Source organism: Dipodomys spectabilis, unplaced genomic scaffold (assembly GCF_019054845.1).
Source record: "Dipodomys spectabilis isolate Male_0828 unplaced genomic scaffold, ASM1905484v1 ptg000032l, whole genome shotgun sequence".
Taxonomy (NCBI): domain Eukaryota; kingdom Metazoa; phylum Chordata; class Mammalia; order Rodentia; family Heteromyidae; genus Dipodomys; species Dipodomys spectabilis.
This window is the reverse complement of record NW_024870709.1, coordinates 21,930,967-21,953,395: the sequence shown is the minus strand read 5'-3', so window position 1 is coordinate 21,953,395 and position 22,429 is coordinate 21,930,967. Positions and strand designations below refer to the sequence as shown.

General features: G+C 35.3%; 1 protein-coding gene across 2 annotated transcripts in view; it reads right to left on the bottom strand.

Moving 5' to 3' along the window:
* Epha6 (EPH receptor A6) overlaps positions 1 to 22,429 on the bottom strand; it is a 732,346-nt gene that overhangs the window by 407,281 nt on the left and 302,636 nt on the right. For both annotated transcript variants that reach the window (XM_042676999.1, XM_042677000.1), the window contains exon 5: positions 9,946 to 10,281. In XM_042676999.1, coding sequence (XP_042532933.1) covers positions 9,946 to 10,281 — 336 coding nt within the window. The remainder of the gene's footprint in view (positions 1 to 9,945; positions 10,282 to 22,429) is intronic.

The window sequence follows — 22,429 nt, the reverse complement described above, 5'->3', positions numbered from 1 at the left end:
AGTGGCTAGGATTGTAAGTACGTGCCCCTAACACTCAGTGTTCGTATTTATCACTTTAGACAGTTATTCCAATCTTCATTAATATTTTCTTCAACTAAATAGAATGGTTGAAAAATATTTACAAAGCCAATGATTAATAACAACCCCAGATGAATCACTAATCTAAGTCAGTCAGTTTGTGTCATGGAGAGTTTAGCTGTCAAATTCAAATTGGCTTCCAATTTCAAAACAAAGATTGACACTGAAATTTGGTTTAACAGTTTGACAAGTAATGAGAAAAGTAAAACCTTGCATCATATGACAGTAATAGAATGTATAATGAATGTGACAATAGATATTTACCTTCAATTTACATAAGCTTCTAGCCAGATTATTTTTTCTATGTTTTAAAGCATTTTGCTAATCAAACTCTATTGCTATTTTTCAGATAAATGCCATTAAAACTATCAGTACAGTTATTGAGGGTACCAATACAACAATACAATCTTACCAGTTTTTAATGAAAGAAAATAGTCATCTTTCCTGCAAAATATGCTAACGGGAGTTCCTGAGGGGAAACAGCAGATGAGTCTAAAAAACAACTGCTTGGAATCAAATTTAAGATTAAGCACATTTTTTTCTCACAGTGCCCGATTACCAAGAATAAAAACTTGATCATTAGTAAAGGATGGTGATTAAAACCTTTGGTAGGAGATTCTGTAGGGAATATTAAATTTAGAATGTGCAAAAAAATGTACACATGATTCTTTCTGGTTACTTGCACACATAGGCCTGCTTGAATTTAAGACTTTGCTCTTTCTATGTCTGAAATAGTTTTTACACACACTTGCGCATGTGTGCGTGAATGCACACACACACACACACACACACACACACAGAAATTTATCTGCAATTCATGATGTGCTTAATTGTCATAAACAGACATTTTTGATTGAGGTTAGAATGATGGAAGAGGTGACACTGATCAAAATGAATTGAACTTATAACTTGACATTGAATATTGAAACTTCTTTGTATACTACTTAAAATAAGAAATAAAATAAAAATAGGCACTTTAAAGCTTTTTGAATAACTTTCTCACTCTCAAATTTCTTACTTGTTGCTTTCTGTTTTTTATTAATAAGTTTTTTTAATTGTGAAAATACCATACAGAGGGGTTACAGATACATAAGCAAAGTAATGAGTACATTTCTTATCAAGCATTTTGCCTCCTCCTTTGTTCCCCCTTCCCATCCCTGCCCTCTTATCTCCCTCCTCCGCCCCCACCCCCACTCCCTCCCCAAAGTTGTAAAGTTCGTTTTTCTACATAGCACCTTGTATATTTTATTGTTGCAATGGGTCCACCTGCATCCCTATTTAAACAATTTGTTTTTTTTTCTTCCTCTCCACAAATTATACCAAAACAAAATACAGTGAAAACAGGGGTTATACTGTGGGGGAGGGACATACAAAGTCATATATGTTATAAACAATAGCAAGAAAGAAAAAAAACATTTGAGACCTTATCTTGGGGTTCATTTCGCCTAACATCAACTTATCTGACCTTTTTTCCTTGTCTCAGACAAGGGAGAGTTTTAACTTCATGCTTCCCTATTTGGTTCCCCTTTATGTTTGCATTTTGTCTTATTGCTTTAGTTAGGCATTCTAATACTAAATTGAAGAGAAGTAGAGAGAGGGACATCCTTGTCTTGTTCGTGAGTTTAGAGGAAATGACTAATTTTTCACCATTAAGTATAACACTGTCTGTAGGTTTGTCATATACAGCCTTTATACTGAGGAATGTTCCATGGATTCCTTGTTTTTCCAGAGCCTTCATCATAAAGGGTTGTTGTATCTTGTCAAATGATTTTTCTCAATCTATTGAGATAACTATGTGGTTCTTACCCTTGCTCTTTTTGATGTGATAAGTTATATTAATTGATTTGCATATATTGAACCAGCTTTGCATCCCTAAAACGAACATACAGCTCCCCTATGACCCAGCAATCCCACTTTTGAGCATTTACCAAATTATCACAAACAAGACCATACTAAAGCTACCAGCCCAACTGTGTTTATTGCAGTACTATTTACCATAGCTAAGATATGGAACCAACCCAGATGCCCCTCAGGAGATGAATGGATTAAGAAAATGTCATATATATATATATATATATGTATGTATATATATATATACACATATGTGAATTCTATTTCTATGTCTCCATCAAAAAGAATGACATTTGTTAGGAAATGGAAAAAGTTGGGAAAAATTATATTAAGTGAAGTAAGCCAGGCCCAAAGAAACATAGGCCCCATGGTTTCCCTTACTCACAATAATTAGTATATGTCTGGGACAATTAGAAAAGGTCAAAAGCTATGTACATATGACCAGATAAGATGAAGTTAAGCTAAATGAACCCCAAGATAGGGACACAAGTGGTATTTTTCTTTCTTGCTATTGTTTCTAATGTATTTATAAGGTACCATGTGATTTTTTTTGTTGCTTTGTATGTTTTTCCTCCAAGCTATAACCCCTGTTTTCACTGTATTTGATGTTGGCATAATTTGGGGAGGGAAAGGGAAAAAACAAAATGTTTAAATAAGGATACAGGTTGACCCATTGTAGCAATGAGATGTACAAGACACCATGTTGAAAAATGAACTTTACAATTTAGGCTGCTGGGGTTGGGGAGCGTAGTTGTGGAGGTGGGAGGGATGGAATGGTAGGGGAAAAACAAAGGAGGAGGCAACAATGCTTGATAAGAAATGTACTCATTACCTTTTTCATGTAACTGTAACACCTCTGTACAGTATTTTCAGAATAAAAATCATTTAAAAAAAGGAAAGAAAAATCATGATAGTGAACCATGACTGTGATTCAAAAAATACATGACTGTGATTATAATAAAGGTAGATGTGCACATAACTGGTTGGGAATAGTTATTCAATTTTTAAAATTCTTTACTGGAAGCTGAGTTGCTGACCAAGTTTATTTATTGTTCCAGTCCTGGAACTTAAACCCAGGGTCTGGGCTCTGTACATGAGCCTTTGTGCTCAAGATTTACACTCTACCACTAGGCCCACAGCTCTACTTTTGGTTGAATAACTGGAGATAATCTTCACTGAATTTCCTGCCTGGACTAGATTTGAACTGCAATCTCAAATCTCAGCCTTATTAGTAATTATGATCATAGGCGTGTGTCACCTGTTGTTAGATTCCAAATAAAAATTTAAGATTAAAGACTTTTTTCTAAAATCTCAATTAATCAAAAGATGCTTGACACCAAAAGATGCCTGCTTGGAAAATCATTTGCTGAATTTTGCAAGGATAAAAATAATATTTTATTATTATTCAGACTTATAATTTAATATTTGGCAAACCTGTAAATTACTTAGTAATGATTAACTACATTGATATTTCAATTATTATCCACAAATAACCTATTTACTGTATCTTTTGTGATAGTAATGTTTTTCTCAATAAGCTAGAAAAATCTTTTTTTTTTTTAATTATGTTGGTTGTGGGGTTTGAACTCTGAGCCTGGGAGCTCCTCATCTCAAGGCTAGTGCTCTACCACTTGAGCCACACTGCCACTTCAGGTATACTGGAGGAAAGAGTCTCATGGACTTTCCTGCCTGCACTCGCTTTGAAATGCGATCCTCAGATCTCAGCCTCCTGAGTAGCTACCATTACAGGTGTGAACCACCAGTGCTTGGCAGAAAAATCTTATACTTAATAAAAGGTGTCTGAAGCTTCTTAAAGTGAAATTTGCTTAGGTATAAGAAATATGAATAGCAAAACCAATAACATATCTCTCTTCATTTAACACAGGTTACTGTATTAATTTTTAATAAAAACTAAAATGTATTATGTTCCTGGTTTATATTCACTGCGGACTTAATTAAGAATTTAAAACTTGCACATCAAGTTTCTTTTAACTTTGAATAGAGTTGCACAAGATAGATAGAAAGATAGATAGATAGATAGATAGATGTATATATATATGTATATTCACTGTCAATATTTTTTTAAACAATGAGGCCTCAGAGAGATAACCAGAGGTAAAATACATTACTGTACAGGTATAAAGATGCCCCTAATTAACTACCCTAGCAACACACTGAAGGCTGGCCTTTAAAATAATCCGTACTTCCAGAGTGCAGTGAACTGTAAATCAAAAATACATTGCAAGCTTATAAATATATTGAGAATTTGGTTGGTTTAAATTTCTTTTCAAAGTTAGCTCAATTAATTATTGCTGCCGAAGCATATATATGAAATCTGCAATCTAAATGTGAGCAAGCCTAAGGCAGACCTATACAGAACAGTTACTCAAGGGCAGAGATAGAGGTGTTGAAGGTATATTTTAGGAAGCCAATGAATTGGACAACTTTTTTCTGACAGTAATTGCTTTAAAGACCCTTGAGCAACTATCAGCCCAATTGGTAATTTAGCATGTCTTTCACTTTGAACATGGCCCTTAAAATTTTTTGCACTTGTCAGGGTTTCTACAAACACAATTTATTTTGCTGTGACTATTCATGAGTTACAGTTTCCTTTACTGTTTATTACTTCAATAATTATTTAGTAAATTACACACTTCAATTTTTTGTCTTGTATTGAACATGAAAACGAAATGTTTCCTTGGTGTGTGTTGCTTTCTTGTTTTGGTCTCTAGATCAACACCTTTCAACACCATGTAACTCAACTATGAAAAATGACATTGAACCTATATCTTAAGGATTGCAGAAGTTAATGAATTAATATTTAGTACAAAAAGTCTAATTCATGAACTTTATTATTTATTTATTTATTTTTGTAGGTCTTGGGACTTGAACTCTGGGCCTGGGTGTTGTCCCTGAGCTCTTCAGCTCAAGGCTAGTGCTCTATTATATACATATATATATATATAATATATATAAAAACATATATATAAAATTATATATACATATTATATATATAAAAACATACATTATATATAAAATTATATATATATATATAATTTATCCAGGTGCTGGTGGCTCACACCTCTAATCCTAGCTACTCAGGAGGCTGAGATCTGAGGATTGCTGTTCAAAGCCACCCTGGGCAAAAAGTCCCTTTGACACTCTTATCTCCAATTAACCACTCAAAAAATAGAAGTGGTGCTGTGACTCAAGTGGTAGAGCACTAACCTTGAGCACAAAAAGGCTCAGGGACAGTGCCCAGGCCCTAATTTCAAGCCTCACAACTGACAAAAGAAAATGAATATATATATGAATAGAATTTTAAAAAGTTTTTTTGGGGGGGTTCAGTCGTGGGGCCTGAACTCTGAGCCTGGGCGCTGTCCCTCAGCTCTTCAGCTCAAGGCTAGTGCTCTACCACTTGAGCCACAGCACCACTTCCAGGTTTTTTCTTTTTGCTTATGTGGTGCTGAGGAATCGAACCCAGGGCCTCATTTATGCAAGGCAAGCTCTCTACCACTGAGCCACCTTCCCAGCCCCTTTAAAAAGTTTTATAACCAAATTTAATTATTTTATTTTATCATTAGAAATGATGGTAGTGGGTTGTAGTTTTTGATCAGCAATCTTTAGAACTAATCTGCTAAGGCAGAGAACAGAAGACTAATATGCTTACATTGATAGCACATTTTACAATATTCAGCTCCCACTAAAAGAGAGAGCAAGAAAAACAGAGAAAAAGAAATTCCATTTTCAACAAGCATAAAGCAAAGTGATGGGGAGCTATTTTTTAAATGACAGGAAAAATTGCTTAGTAAACTCAAACACTGTAATTCTACAACATTATTAGATTCTGCTTTATTTATTGGAGACAGTTTTGAAGATTATCTTCACACAGATGTATGTATAATAATCTTTTAAATTAAATATTCTCAGCCATTTTATATATTCTTTTAATAGATTTTTAATGTTTTTTTCCTATGTATTTTGTAGACATAATCATGTTTTAAATTTTGTAGTTTGAGGCAATTTTAGGTTCACAGAAAATTGCAAAAGAAAAAGGAAAAATAGGAAGGCCTGGTACATCCTTTGTCCAGATTCTCCTCACATTAACTATTTCCCTAACAATACAATAAAACTCAAAAGTTGACATTAGACAATGAATGTGAACATTTGTGCCTTTGCAGTTCTATGAGTTGTATCACATATTTAGCTTCTAGTAACTTCCACTGCATTCCAGAAAAAGAAATGTATCATCACCACAAGGTTCCTTCCTCTGACACTTCATGGCCACACTGCTCTCTTCCAAATCCCTAATGCCTGGCAACCGCTGCTCTCTACCCATATTATTATGCTATTTCAAGAATATTATGTAAATGGAATTGTACAGTATGCATGTTTTTTAGATTAGCTTTTTTAATAAGTATAATACCTTTGAGGTTCATCCAAGATACATGCATCAACACTTTGTTCATTTTTAATGTTAAGTAGTATCACTATATATTCAGTGTGATCTCATTTCAAATCACTATGTATTGCCTCAGTTTATGTTATAGAATAAAGTGTGCTAGTCTTCAAAATTTATATTATATTATTTTATGTTAGAGTCCTAAGTTTCAGAACTTAGAATATGAATAGAGCTATATTTAAACTAGGGGCTTAATGAATAATTAAGATAATATAGAAGCTCTATAAAAGGGCTCCAGTGAATAGCATAATACGAAGAATGCAATAGGAAACTAGACACCAAGAAAAAATGATATATCAAGACATAGAAGAATAGAGGGATCTGTAAGCTACAGAGACAGAGCTCAGAGTAAAATCAAGGCTGTTGATGAGTTGATCTTGGATGCATAGCCTACAGAACCATAGAAAATAAATATCTGTTTTTGAAGGCACACAGTCTAAGGTATTTTATATAGCTTCCTTTTTATATTTTATTTTATTGTAAAGATGCTGTACAGAGGGGTGACAGTTACATGAGTAAGGCCATGAGTACATTTCTTGTCGAGCATTGTTATCCCTTTCCTTAATGTTCTCCCACTATTCCTTCTCTGCCCTACCTCTCCTGAAGTTGTAAAGTTCATTTCCAATATACTGTCTTGTAGGTGTCATTGTTGCAATGGCTAATAGAGTACATAAAACTGGGTCATATTTATAAATTAATATCACACATATGTGTTTACTTACAATATTTTGTGGTAATCATTTGTGTATCATATAATTTATGAACTCTTCTTAAAGGAATTGGTTTAAGTCTCTGAAGCTTTTCCTGTATCATAGTCTGTAATACAACTATGGTATAGGGGAAGTAAAGACAGTATATACATATACAGATAAAATCCAAAAAGTGGTCATGTCTGACTGAATCACAAATTTACAGTATTATAAAAGGTACAATTAACGGAATTTACCAGTCTCTTTTCCTTTCTTTTTTTTTTTTGTTCAGTCATGGGTCTTGAACTCTGGGCCTGGGTGCTGTCCCTCAGCTCTTAGCTCAAGGCTAGCATTCTACCATTTGAGCCACAGCGCCACTTCTGGTTTTCTGGTGGTTAATCGGTGATAAGAGTCTCACAGGCTTTCCTGCCTGGGCTTGCTTTGAACCCTGTTCCTCAGTTCTCAGGCTCCTGAGTAGCTGGCATTACAGGTGTGAGCCACCAGAGCCCAGCTCAGATTTTTAAAGATAGTTTAACTACTTGTTGAAAACTACCCATAGACAACAGCATTTGCACATTTTTAGAGGGGATCTTGGCTAGAATGCTTTTAGAACAGACACATGAATTATAATCAAAGTAACTTTATAGAACTGGCTTTGACATGTAAAAAGAGATGTCAACCTAATTAGAAAAATGAAAATTTAGTTGATTTAATGATAAAGTCATTAATTACCTTCACCTAACGTTATCTACTCTTGATGTGGACACCCAATAATGGACCCAATTATTGCAGCTACATCTTACCTCCTTTTGCATAAGTAGATTTATTACAAAACAGATTATGCCTTTCCGGTGGGAAACCTATCCCACACACTGTATGGCTTTAATGTCTTTTTTACTTCATTGGAAGACCATCAAAAATACAAATGACTTTACAGGTATGCTACAATAGATAGAATATTTTATAGAAAATGTGGAAAAATCCCCTCAGATACTCAGTCTTCATAGAAATCTCCCAAACCTGAAAGTATTCCTCAATAGAGAAACACCTGTCGAATTAGCAAAATATCAACAATATGCAATACAATCCCCTTTCAACATGCAGGATGCCTGTTCAATGTCTGCTAGACTGTCACTTGAATACCGCTCCATGATTCAAAATAATGCATACACCTATCAACTTCAGAGCAAAGAACACATATACCTTTTCCTGGATATTTCTGACTTTCTTTTTGTCTTTTCACAACATAACCATTTTTTTCTTTCCCCATGACCTAAAATCAGAAATCAGGCTCTAACAAGAGTCATTCTCTCTGGGTGATATTCAGTCTGAGAGCATACAATAACATCAAGACTCTCACTGATAGCAAATCCAGATCAGGAAGATTGGACCCAACCAGCATATCTTAAGAAGGGCTAACACCACCTGCAACTAGGTAGCCACCTTTATTTTTAGGGTTGGCCCCTTCTGATCTCTTCTTCATCTGTGGGAACAACTCTTACTGATGCCTATTAACCAGCTGGACTGGTGTCTACACTCTGATTTGTTTCCCCATACCTCAGTTTTCTCAGATGACTAAATGTTTTATGATGACCATGACTTTTCTCTCCTAGCTGTAATTGTGGAGGTAGAGATACTAAGCACAAATTGGCAGGTATAGCTACCTCTCTAATAAATTAATCAAATTATAATATGTTCACCTCAATCACTGACCTCCAGAGGCTGATAAACTTCCTCACAGTGGTAGTACTTCAAAACCATTCAAGGTTGGACTTACATAGGGGTGGGTGGAATTTGTGTCTTCTTACATGAAGAAGGTTTCTTCTTTGTAAATGGGACCAGCATAATCCTAGAGGCAGCGAAGAGGCCCAGAGATATGGCCTCAGACTTCAGAGAAGAAACAGCTAAGGGCTTAGCACCACTGGTGCTTCCCCTCCAGATTACACCTGTTCATACTACTTCCAATAATGATGTTTGACCCTTTCATTATTAACCTTGTCACCGTTTTTTCCCCAACATTTTGAGACTTCTTTAAGGGCACCTACACAGAAACGTATTGACAATATTCTTCTCAAATGGTTTCATTACCTGCAAAATCTTTTGATCTCCAGTGATCACACCAGACCTCCTTTTAAGTCTTTACTTCATTTCTTCCTTTATCCCTATTATCCCACCATAAACACTGTCCCTCCTATGCAGGAAGTAGACAGAAGAACCTTCCCTGCCCAGGCTCCTATCTTACCCCTTTCAACAACTAATAAAAACAAAAGGTAAAATCAGTATGTCTGAGTAGCCAGATGTAGTTATCTCCAAACTCCAGACCATTCCATCGATGTAAGCAAGTTCCCACTTTCCTTTCTCTCCTGACTGACTGTAACCCGTTTGGCTGGTACAAGACCAAGGCTGAAGGTTGCTTTAAAACAGACCAAGGTTTTGCACAGACATCCCTTGCCTTGCTCACTCCCTCTCCCCAGCTGCAAATCCATTGCACACATTATCTATAGTTATCATCAGTTAATTTCCTACCAGCCCTCACCAAACAACTCTATCATGCCCACAGACTCACTATGAAATGAATGATTCTGTTAAGTTTTGGCTAGAAGCTCTCACCACAGGTTTTTCCTCCCAAATACATCTGTGCTGGTACTGCGCCATCTTTTGGTCTGTTCTCTGTGCCTTTGGAACCTAACAATGATATCAAAACTACTGTCTGAACCTTAGGAAAGAAGAGAAAAATCTTTTCTGAAGTCTGTAGCATATATTGTTGTCTTGCACCAAGCACAGATACATGCATAATTATGCATAGGATATCATGCATAAGAAGGAGTGAGAACTCAGTTTTAAGAGAGTAGCAGTGGAACTTACCATCTTGATCGGTGGTCACTGTAATAGCTGTGAATGGCTTGGGAGAAAAACTCAACTCAGAAACTCCATTCATGGCTTCAATTTCAAAGGTGTAATTCACGTGAGAAACAAAGTCAAGTACTATCACAGAGTTGTTGGTTAGGCCAGTATGTCTTGGGATGAAGCGGAGTCCTCCACCGCAGTCCTCACATTGGCTGGTGTCTAAGCCACATTTCTTACAGATTACACTGTAGGTGACATCTTTTCTCCCTCCTGTGTCACTTGGTGGGCTCCATTCCAAAATTAGGGCTGTTTCATTGATGTTAAAAGCCACATTCCTAGGAGCTGAAGGTGGCCCTAGAGAAAAGCAATTTAAAAAAAAGATGTGCATGTATAGGACAATGAATGATGAGCCAAATTGAAAACTTCATAAATACTTATTGGTTTCTATTAGTAGATCTCTTTTTCTTATGGTCAGTATAACATGTGGTTCAAAGTCTACTGAGGGAAGTCTATAATTCTAACTTCTAGACATCCGAATTCAAATATTTAATGTCAAATGAAGATTTCCATATTTTTTGACTGAAAATATGTGTAACAAAGATCATTTTAAATTATGTGATGGCTGTAACTATTACCTTATTAATTATATCACCATTTAAAATTTTAAAAAGCTACTAACAAGCATATACACAATTTGTACTCGGTCTCTTTTTGATACTATGGTTTATAGACAAAACTCACATTCATTCTCTTTGAAACCATTCACAGTCTCTTTTCCAAACGTTGGGAAATAGTGGCAATAATTATGAATGGAAAGACAAATGGAGGAAGAGGAGAAATGGAAATTGGAGGTAGTATAATTCCTTTAATGAGCACTTTCCCAATTCGAAGGTACAAAAGCATTATATGGCAGCATTTAGAAAGGCACCATATGTAAAACATGTTCAGTAGACTTAGATTTATTTTATTCTTGCTAAACACAAGTAAGTTTGTCCTTAAATGTAAGAGTATCCCTAAAAGAAATCCAATCAGCACTTTTATTTTTCATCAATGATGTATGAATTAATGTCCTTATGAAGTAGAAAAACATTGTTCTCAATGTTTTTCTGTACAGAGTGCACTGTGTGGAATACTTAAGAAATATTATTTATTCCAGGCTGTTTAAAAAACAATGCCTATCATCATTTAATAATCTGAGTTCTTCAATTTTTAGTTTGTCATCATTCTTTGAACAAATACTACTTGAATATCTGCTCAGAGCCAGGTACTGTACTAATTGCTTTATGTGAAATACTAAGAAATGAATATTCTGTAAGGATAATACAGGTGAAAGATATTGTGGAAAATAACTCTGGTTTGTTCTGGTTGAACAATCAGAATCCCTGCTCTAGTTTTAGATACATTTCTTTTCAGAAACGCAAAATAAATGTCTAAGTTTCTGTTCCCAAGAAAATGAATTTCCTCTGGGAATTCCACTAAGAGTAAAGAGATTTCTTTGTAACATTCTTTCCTTAAAATGAAATTCAAGGTTTGATGTAAGCTTTTTTGAATACTGATATTTTATAGCAGATTCTCTGTTTTAACAGTAGTAAATGTATTAGACATTATGTCTTCTTTGTTGCTTTTTACATTTTTATGGAATGTCTAGATTAAAACCACAGAAACAGAAAATGAAATTCACATCTACCCCTCTGTACATCACCTTTGCACTAAAATTAAACAAATAACATTTTTTTTCAAAAACAGCCTAAATAAACTGTCAAGAGAACCTTACTTTAGGTAAGATACTGAGAAGGCTTTGGGAAGTAGTAAGAGGTATGTACAGAAGGGCAGGAAGAATATTAGAGATCCAAACCATGTAAGTTGTCAAGCAATATCTTGAAATAGACGTAAGAGTGGCAGAAAAACAATGTGAATAGATTTCAGATGGAAAATGCAAAAAGTAAGTTTTAATAGGAAAAGAGTCAATAATTCAGGACAGCAAGGGTAATTGAAATGAAGTTGAATGTTTTACTATATACTAAGAAAAAATATATAGCTCTTACATATGAAAGTGTTATAGGATGAATATTCTGGGTACACCTTGGTGAATGGTCCGTGTGAGGTTAGCAAACTTAGCAAGGAGTCTATTAGATAGTCATAAAGTAGAAAGACATTAGCCATAAATCTGTATGACTATATTTTGGCTTTCAAATATTAAGAGTGTCATATATTTTCCTTTAATTTTGATGTCAGCAAACTTTAGGGTAGGTCCTTAACCCCTTATATGAGTATCACCTTAAGTAGGACCTAGAAATGACCAGGAATTTTTCTAAAAAGTTTTTGAATGTTTTGCTTTATGTTATATTATATGCTATTCATGTTCTAGAGACCTACAGATATCTACCTTCATGAAGAAAAATATGAGAGACATCATATACTTCAGCATAGGGACAAATGTGCTTTTCACATTCAGACTGGACTTGTGCTTAGGAGAGAAAAAATTGCTATTATCTTAGTGTTTTCCTACAGAATGACATATTTATATTGTTGGGTGTCCTTTTATTTATAATAAGAAACAACAATTATTATTTGCTTATACCTCTATAACTAGGAAGGATGTTATCAATTTTGTTATGGGATTCTACAATTATACAACTATCTGCCTGGAGATGGTAAAAGAAAAATTAACAAAAAGACCAACACCCTTCCACTCAAGGGCCCTCAGACCAATTTGCATGGCGATTAAATAGCTTTTTAATTGCTGTTAAATTATGCCAGCTAAACTGTGATTTCATGCAAATATTAAGCTGTAATGACATGCAGTGAATCATTTACTAAGATTTAGAACTTGGAACAAAGAGCGACAATTAATTCTAATCCTCAGATTCAACCAAATTATGTGTCACTGGCATTTTATGAATGTGGCCTGATTGCTTTGTTATCATTTATAAATTACACAAAGATTATAGGACACATTGAAAAAAATGCAGAAATAACTCGTTTAAAGATAACCATATTGAAAACTCTCAGGGACTTCCTTAAGTTGATTTCTCTCTTTGGAAGGAAACAAATCATTTACACAAAAACGAACTCTTCCACCCTACCTTCTAAGCTCATTTGAAAACAAAAGAGCAATTATTTGATCTGCAATTAGAATTTTTTCTAAGCCTATCCCAAAAGAAGTCTTGATAAATCAAGTTTCCTTCTACCAATTTTCCTACAAAGTTTTTCTATCTTTTTATTTTCTGCTAGTGATTCTACTTGAAAACATATTTCTTGCTTTGGTTTGGGTTTTTCCCTTTAAACTTCTAAAGAAGAAAGAATGAGTGCTCTCACAGTAAAACATCGCAGAAGCTTGTGAGAAGCCTGTTTCTTTCCTTCACAGGAATGGTCTACCCCATCTGGCTCTCAGTACAGCAGAAGCCATGTGTACTGTTTTTTGACCTCAAGAATAAGGAAAAATAGATTTGGGGGTTATGGTAGTATATGAGGAATACCATCACTTGGTAGACTGAGGAGGATTTTGTTTCAAGTTCAAGGCTAGCCTGGGCTAGACTCAATTTAAACACACACACACACACACACACACACACACACACACAAAGAAAACAGAACAAAATGTCATAATTTGATGATCAATATTTCTTCTTCTTGGTTGCCAGCCTATGGTGTTATGGGAAGGTAGTAAAAAGTTTAGGTGGTAGACCTAGTGGTCACTAGTTTACTGGGGGTCTGGATCACCAACTCTTTTTATCTCTCTCTCTGCTCACTGGATGCCATGAAGTAAGCAATTTTGTTTCACTACTGAAGAGGAACTGAAACCATAAGCCAATATGTCTTTCCACCATTAAATTGATTTCTTCAGGCACTTTTTCACAGAGTGACAAAAATCTGCTCACACAAATTGATCCCAGAACATAAAGTCACAAAAGAGTATAGTTTATTATGTTCTATTTTGCCACCTTTGTTAGTTTAATGACTACTGGGAATGTAATAAAATTGTTTCCTAACATAAAGCAAATTTATTCATAGTCATGAGCTTGTAAATGAAAAGCAAATAATTTAGTGTTAACATGTGTCAAAGAACTACTATAATACCACAAAAATGTTCTAGGTAGCCATGTAAAAATGTTTAGGTAGATGGCTTTATGAATGAGTAACCCTAGAATATTCACTAAGATAAATGCATTGGTACAAAGAGTGCAAATTTTCCCCCAAATAAGCTATTCTATATAATGATAAAAATAATTTAAAATTCCATTTTGCTGAGTATGGGTGGCTCACACCTATAGACCTAGCTTTTGAGGAGGCTGAGATCTGAGGATTACAATTTGATGCTAAATCATGCAGGAAAGTCTGTGAGACTCATCTCCAATAAACAACCAAAAAAGTTGAAAGTGGAGCTGTGGCTCAAGTGATAGAGAGCTAGCTTGAGCAAGTACACTCAGGGATAGTGGTTGGATCCTGAGTTCAAGCCCCAGACCACTACCAACAAAATATATCACTTATTTAGCACATATAGTAATTGAAATGTTGAAGGGAGAACTCAAATAGTGTAATTTCTTAGAAACACTATGTCAAAAGTTCAACAAAACAAACACCAGGAAAGGGTACTTGAAAGGGGTGGGAAAAGTGGGATTAGAGAGAGGGGGTAGATGAATTAAGAGAAGAAGAGGGGAGACTGTAATAACAATCAGTGTCTCTCATACAAAATTAAGGAAAATGAAGGAAGGGTTTTGGACTGGGAGGAATGCATGAGACTGATCAGAATGCATTATATTCACAAACTGCTTTGTTGAATGGCAAGTATTTTGCACAACTATGTAAAACAATAAAAAATTAAAATAATCTCTATTAAGCCATTTTTTTGCAATTTCAATTTAACTTTATTTTTGGTGATTCTGCAAATGGAACCTAGGACTTCATGTCTCCTAGAAATGCACTTTTTTACTTAAGCTATACAATTAGTCCTTTGGTTTTTTATTGTGTTTTTGAGATAAAGTGTTGCTAACTTTGCCCAGGCTAGACTTAGACTTGTGATCTTCCTGTCACTGCTGCCCAAATAGCTAGGAGTACAGGTGTTTATCACCATGCCTAGCTATGAATTTTAATTTTATTTACTATTATAGCATTAATCTAATGTCGTTCCTAAGTAATCTTTAAAAATGTGTTCTATAAACTAATTTTTGTATTCTTCTTTGGACCACTTTTGCTTTATCTAAAAGTTTTAGTTATTTCATTAACTATGTATAAATTTGGGAATGAAATAAAATTGACACAAATCTTGGCATAGAAAAAGAACTATCTCAGTTTGATAGGATAAAAAATAGAGTACAGGGACAGATATTAATCATGTCAATATTATATAATTCATTAGAGATAGCATGATATCTATTCTTTTTATGATTATAGATTTTTAAAAAGAAATTACCACATTGTATATTTCAGCTAAGTAAAAAGCCTAACAAATAGATATTCAAAAGTATTTTATGCCGGGCGCTGGTGGTTCACACCTGTAATCCTACCTACTCACAAGCCAGCCCGAACAGGAAAATCCTTGAGACTCTTATCTCCAATAAACCACTAGAAAGAGCTGTGGCTCAAGTGGTAGAGTGCTGGCCTTGAGCTCAAGGGAGGAAGGACAGCGCCCAAGCCCAGAGTTCAAGCCCCATGACCAAAAAGAAAAAAAAAAAGTATCTTATAAGCCAGGCGCTGTGGTTTCATGCCAGTAATCCAAGCTACTCCCAAGGCTGAGGTCTGAGGATCATGGTTTGAAGCCAGCCTGGGCAGGAAAGTCCACGAGACTTTTATCTCTAATAAACTACTCAGAAAAGGATGGCTGGAATTGGCACTGTGGCTCAAGTGGTACAGTGCTAACCTTGAGCTAAAGAAGTGCAGTGACAGAACCCGGCTCTGCATTCAAGCCTCAGGACTGGCACGCATGCGCACACACACACACACACACACACACACACACACACACACACACACACACACACACACACACACACACACACACACACCACACACACACACACACACAAGAAAACCACCAGTCTCTGGCCTTTCTCTTGATAGCTTAGCCTCTTTTGCTGCATCTTTATTTTATTTTATTTTTTTTGTCAGTCGCTTGAACTAAGGGCCTGACGCTGTCCCTGAGCTTTTTTACTCAAGGATATCACTCTATCATTTTTTTTGCGGGGGGAGGAGGGGTCCAGTCATGGGGCCTGAACTCTGGGCCTGAGCGCTGTCCCTCAGCTCTTCAGCTCAAGGCTATCGCTCTACCACTTGAGCCACAGCGCCACTTCTGGCTTTTTTCTTTTTGCTTATGTGGTGCTGAGGAATCGAACCCAGAGCCTCATGCATGCAAGGCAAGCACTCTACCACTGAACCACCTTCCCAGCCCTTGCTGCATCTTTAATATCTTTACACATTCTGTTCCTCAATTGGATTTTGCCAATTCTGCTTTATGGAAAATTTCCATATCGGATTTAGCTGTTACCCTTTTTATGACAATTCCCAGTTGTTCTCACACAAAATTGATCAGTTTTTTTATACATTTTAACATAATAATATAGCTAACTTTAAGAATGGCTTAGTACTTCACATGATTTATTTTATTCAGTGATGAAGAATAACTCTATAAAGCAGTTATCAACATCCCCATTGTAAAGAAGAAAAGACTGAAGCTTTGCCAGTAACCCACACATTACAATGAGACTTTTGCATTCATGTTGACAAGTCTGTGATGTTCTGTTTTGACCCAAAGGCAGTGGTGCTTTAATTTAAAAATTAAATGGGGAATTATATTTCAAATGGCATGAATACTGACACATATTGGGAAGCAGAGGGTTTCAGAATATATCTTTGTAAAAACTTGATATTACTGAGGACAGATAGACATAATTACGTCAAAAGCATTTCCAACAGAAGAGAATGTTTATATTATGAAATATGAGATTAACCCATAAAAATCCAGAGCACAGCAGAAAACTGCTAATGTTCTTAACCAATTATCTGTTAGGAGTGAGAGAATACTTCTTAAAATATAGTTATGGCATTTGGAAACTTAAAGAGTAAATATTTTTATCCCAAAATTTGTATGCCAGATTATGGGCATAATTTTGGTTTGTGGAAAAGGTCCAGAATAGTTTTCAACTACTCTAATCAATGCAGGGGAAAAACACATCTCAATTCAAACCCATAAAATAATTAATTATAAAAATATCACATAAGTAAATAATGGAAATGTATCAGAGACTCTGAGATCAGAATAATTGGAAACAATTACATGATTAAGAAGCACCAAAATGTAAATTTAAAAACCACTCCTTGGTGTTAGATCTATTAAGTTAAACAGTATCCAGTTTCCCTAACACTGTGAAAAGTGCATATCCACATAGATCATTTTCTGAGTTTGAATAGGTTAAAATAAAATGAGCACCCATTAGAAAATCAGATTATTGAAGATACTATGTACTACAATATTTGAGGAGGATATACAAAACAATGAGTGAATATATTCAAGCCAATTATTAAACTTTCCTTAAACTGAATAACGCTGAGGTCATGATTCTGACTGGGAAAATTCTCCTTGAGTTCCTACTGTGGAGACTAAGGGTAGCTTCATACTGGCAAGTGGGGAGTCAATTCTCCATCATCAACTGGGTGTTCTCTTCATACTTCTTATCAATGAATCATTTCCATATTACTTGGTAAAACTAATTCTACTAAAGTAAAAAAAATTATATGTAGAAAATCCATGAAACTCAAATGACAGCTCTCCCATATTTGTGATTTAAATTGGTAAATTTCAGTTTCATTATTTACAGATGTCTGCTTCTAATGGCATGGTAATTTTAATTTGAAAAATACAATATTATAATATATCAAGTAAACATTTTGACCTGTTTTCTATGACAAGATAAATACAAAATATAACACAGCTTGCCAGAAGTAATAAAGCCTCACTGTAAAACTTCTTCCTTTCTTCCTTCTGCAAAATGTCATTGAACCACTTGGTTGTAGGGTTTTATTCCAATTGTGATATGGAAAATTAAGGTTTCTTCTAGGCAAACTTAGGTTTAGAAAATAGAAAATAAAGATATGGGAATAATGGGCGAGAAAACAAACAGAACAGGGATGATTGAACTGTAACTATCCTGTAAGTCACCCTGGGTGTGGGATCTAGCTAGTGCAGTTGAGAACAGGAAAGAACTGCTCTCCTGCTATGCCTCAAACACTATTTATTATGCCAAAATGAGACAGAGAAAGAGAGAGACAGAGAGAGAGAGACAGAGAGAATAATGCCTTTCTGAAGTGGCCAATTATTCCAGCAATACAAAACTATGCTTTACAAATGTAAGCTTTAGAGCTGAGGTAAATTGAGGTTTTATGCTTTCTTTCCAATCACTGTCATTGTGCATCAAATACAAAGACATACTATTAAGAATGAAGTCGCAAGAAGACTATTTTTACTCACAAGGTATTTGATTGCACGGCTAGATGATGACAACAACACAAAACAAAACCCTTAATGGCGTGTTTCAGAATCACACACACATCAATTACAGTTTTTGTTGGAACTATTCCATGAAGGGATCAAAAATGTTGTTAAATATTTTAATCTTCCAGCACCTGTTCAGCAGCTTCTTTAAAACACCAATTCCCTGTTTTATTTAAAAACAGGAGAAATAGAAAAAGAAAAATTCTAAGATCATGGAATATTCTTTTCTAGCTTCTCATTCAAGTACCTATGAGACATGTCCTTTTTGTCCATTCTCTCAGCCTGGCTATTTCTACTTGATAAGTATTTTTTAAAGCAGCTCTTATTTTTCCTACCTTGTCTAACTTAAGTGAAAGCTTCCCCCCTTTGGCCTGGAAAAGCCTTAGACTGTTATTTTGATAAGAGACTTCTTGGCAAGCATCGGGGTCTTCAATACTCTGCAATGCTCTCAGCAGCCCTAATTGACCAAAGTTGGATCCTGAGGAGCTTCCTCACAGTGCACTCTTTAAACTTCAGAACACAGAGTAATGAGTCACTTGAGAAATCAAGTTTGCAGGGGATAAAGTAGATTAAGACATCAGAAGAAAGATACCCACATTTCACTTCCAGTTTCTTATTTTTAATTCATTTGATATGTCTGAAAGTTCATGCAAAAGAAGCACCACTAATTATTTTTAAAAAGTGTAAGTTCCAAACTGCAAATATGCTTTGGAAAGAACTTATCTCAGCATCCTGACATTAAAAATGATGTTACTGCTTGCAAACCCAAGTAAGATTACAACATGCTTACTGGAAAAATCAAATGCATGGGACAAGATAATATGGTAATATTTTTTGGAGGAGAGCATTAAAGAAGAATGCTTCCTAGGGTTCTTAAAGCTCTAACATTAATATAATCACCTACTACATTTGTCTAGAAAATTTTCCCTACTAAGACATTTACTGATGGCTTTTCACCTTTTGAAATCCATATACCCAGTGTGATGTATTGATACATGCTCATGGTCCCAGTACTCAGGAAACTGAGTCAAGAAAGATCAGTTGAGCCTCAGAGTTTGAGACCAGCCTGGGGAACATTGTGTGATCTTGTCTCAAAAAATGATATTTTAACATTACTTTTATATGTTTTAATTATCTTTACGTAGTTATATAAATGAGCTGCCAGTTAACAAAAATGTTTATGAGTACAAAATACCTTGGCTAATGTCACTCCGTTCAACATTCTCACCGTTTCTACGCTACCTACCCTTTCCCTTACGCTTAAGTTTGTATGACAAACATTGGATTTTTGACTGCATTCTTAGTTACTTCTCTCTTTGTCCCTGATACTAAGGGAATAATGCTTACTTCTAAAAATATATTTATTTTAATTGCTAACATTAACAAAAACATTAGGAAGTGATAAGATTGATTCTTTCTAAATTCTTTTGCTGAACTAAAACACTGTTAGGAAAAGAATAAAAAAGGACATCTTTGTAGAGATATGGAACCTGCAATTTTTCATCTATTGAAATTTGACTATTGTTTGCAGTTAATGAAAATCAGGAATAATTGACTGCTTGTTGGGATTCTTGGCCTCAAAATCTGCATTTGTTGATGGACTTAACAAGATTCTCTTCTATCTACTTCAATGATATCCCAACTTGTAGTTTTTTTTAATCTAATTTTTAGGATGTGTGATTCTTTAATATTCATTCTTGCTGCTTTACGTATGTTGTACAAACTGCTACGGTCTCTCAGGACTAGTCATAGAATTCAGAAAATATTACTGTACCAGATGGCCTTTAGCTGCAAGACTTAGTGTGTGTGTGTGTGTGTGTGTGTGTGTGTGTGTGTGTGTGTGTGTACACATATACTCCAGTCCTGCATATATTCTGGATACCTTCTCTGAGCTTTTTTTTTTCCACTCAAGGCTAGTGCTCCACTTTTTGGTAGTTACTTATAGATAAGAGTCGCATGGCCTTCCTACTGGCTTCAAACAGTAGTCTTTAGATCTTAGTCTCCTGAGTAGCTAGGATTATAAGCAGGAAACACCAGTGTCTAGTGTCTAGGTTTTAATGATCTTATTTCAGCCTATTATTTTTCCATTATGTAGGAATACAACTAGTGAGACTAGGAACCTACCTTCATATTAGTGACATGAAGTGTTTAATAGTTGGATACTAAATTATCAGAAAATCTTTCTAGATAAATTGTGAAGGAAGTTTTTTTTAAAAAATACATTCCTATAGTATCTGCTTTCAAATATTAAACCATTGTGACAGTTGTGTTGTTATCACTATAAATGTTATCACTGTAAAGTTAGGGGGGGTTAAATAATCTGTCTAACCTTAGTAGCTGGTAAGCACTATTTTGCCATTCTACACTGGATCTAGAAGATATGTGTACTTATAAGTACACTGTGTATATGAGCATACTCCTTGGCTGAACTGTGGTAACCCAACTATAGTTCTGTATGTCACCCTTCTTTAGGAGTAAAACCTTCTGAATCCTGATAGTGAGTGATGCCAATATAAGCCACTCCAAAATGTATGTCTTTAGCCTATTGGTTGTTTTGAGAAATTATAGATATTGAAGAAGCTCCAAAATAAATGAACTTTCTTTTATAAAGAAACGTATATCTCAGCGCATTACCTCTTTTGAGGGGAGAGGGCACTAAAAATTCAATTTAGGTGTTCTGCCACTTTCCCCTTTGACCTCTGCCCTCAGATCTTTATTTGCTTCAGTTATTTTTTTACACTAGTGTATTATGGTCTTGTGCTTTTCCCTGTGGCTAGCCTTAGACTGGGATTCCCCCTACATATGGCACCTGCTGCCTCCTCTCCTAGCATATTAGAGTGTCCTCTATCTTAGTGAGCTGGATATGCCTGCCCCAATATAACCCCTGCATGGCTGAGATCATATAGAGGACATTATACCCAGCTCATTGATTGAAACAGGGAATTCTTTTGCCAGCTTTGTGCTTGGGCTCGCATTGAACTGTGATTCTCTAAATCTCTGCCTCTTCAAGGTTTTAAATGGCCATTTCTATTTGTGAATGCATTTTTCTTTTTTTCTGAGGGAAGAGATGAATATATGAGATGAATATCTAAGGATGGATCATGAAGAAGGCTCTGACTTAAATCCATACGAGGCTTTATGTTTGTTTGCTGGTCATCTCGCCAATTCCTGCCTTTCCCTAAACCCTTCTTTTTAAACTTGCAAACAGTATTGTTTTCTGTTCTCAAACCATGAGCTTTGCTCATACCTTGTGTGTCCCCCACAGATGGGTATCAATAAAGATTTGTTTTCCTTGTGCTAACTTGTCTCTTGCTACAGTCACCTGTCACAAGTAAAAACTATGTTGCATAGAAAGAACATTTTATTCCTCTCCAACAACAGTGGTACAGTGTTCCTTCTCTATAGCATTGTATAAGGATATCAGAAATAAATGTTTCCTAGCTTCTCTGTACTCTAGCCAAGGTAGAGAGTATTTATAACATATAATTTACAAGAACAAGCATTATAAAGAAAAATGAAAGAAGAAAGAAAAATTCTGGTAACAAAAGTTCTGAAGAACTCACACTGATCCAGCAAAGTTTGAATATCTTACCTTAGCCATGTACCTTGTTTCATAAGATCATACTTTCATTAAAAGCACTGACTCTGGACTTGAGGTGATGTTCAATGAGTAACTATACACAAGAAGATGCTTGGCATCTCTACCTTCATTTGAAATCTGTCTCCTTTGCTGTTTTAAACTTTGGGTCACATTTGTGCTCAAGTCTACATACAGAGATAGTAACTAAGGAGTGTTCATCTAAAACTGGTAATATATGCGTCCCTTTCAAGGCAAAAGACACTAAGTGTAACCAAGGTATTCTCAAGATTTTCAACAGATTTTCAGCAGCCAGGTTAACAGTAATCTGTTTCTCCCCACTGAGTCATACCTAGAAGTCTCCATCTTGCCTTTCTTACTTTCCTTCCATGAGTTCCTCCTCTCCTCCACTCACCTGGAGACCCAGAACAACTGAT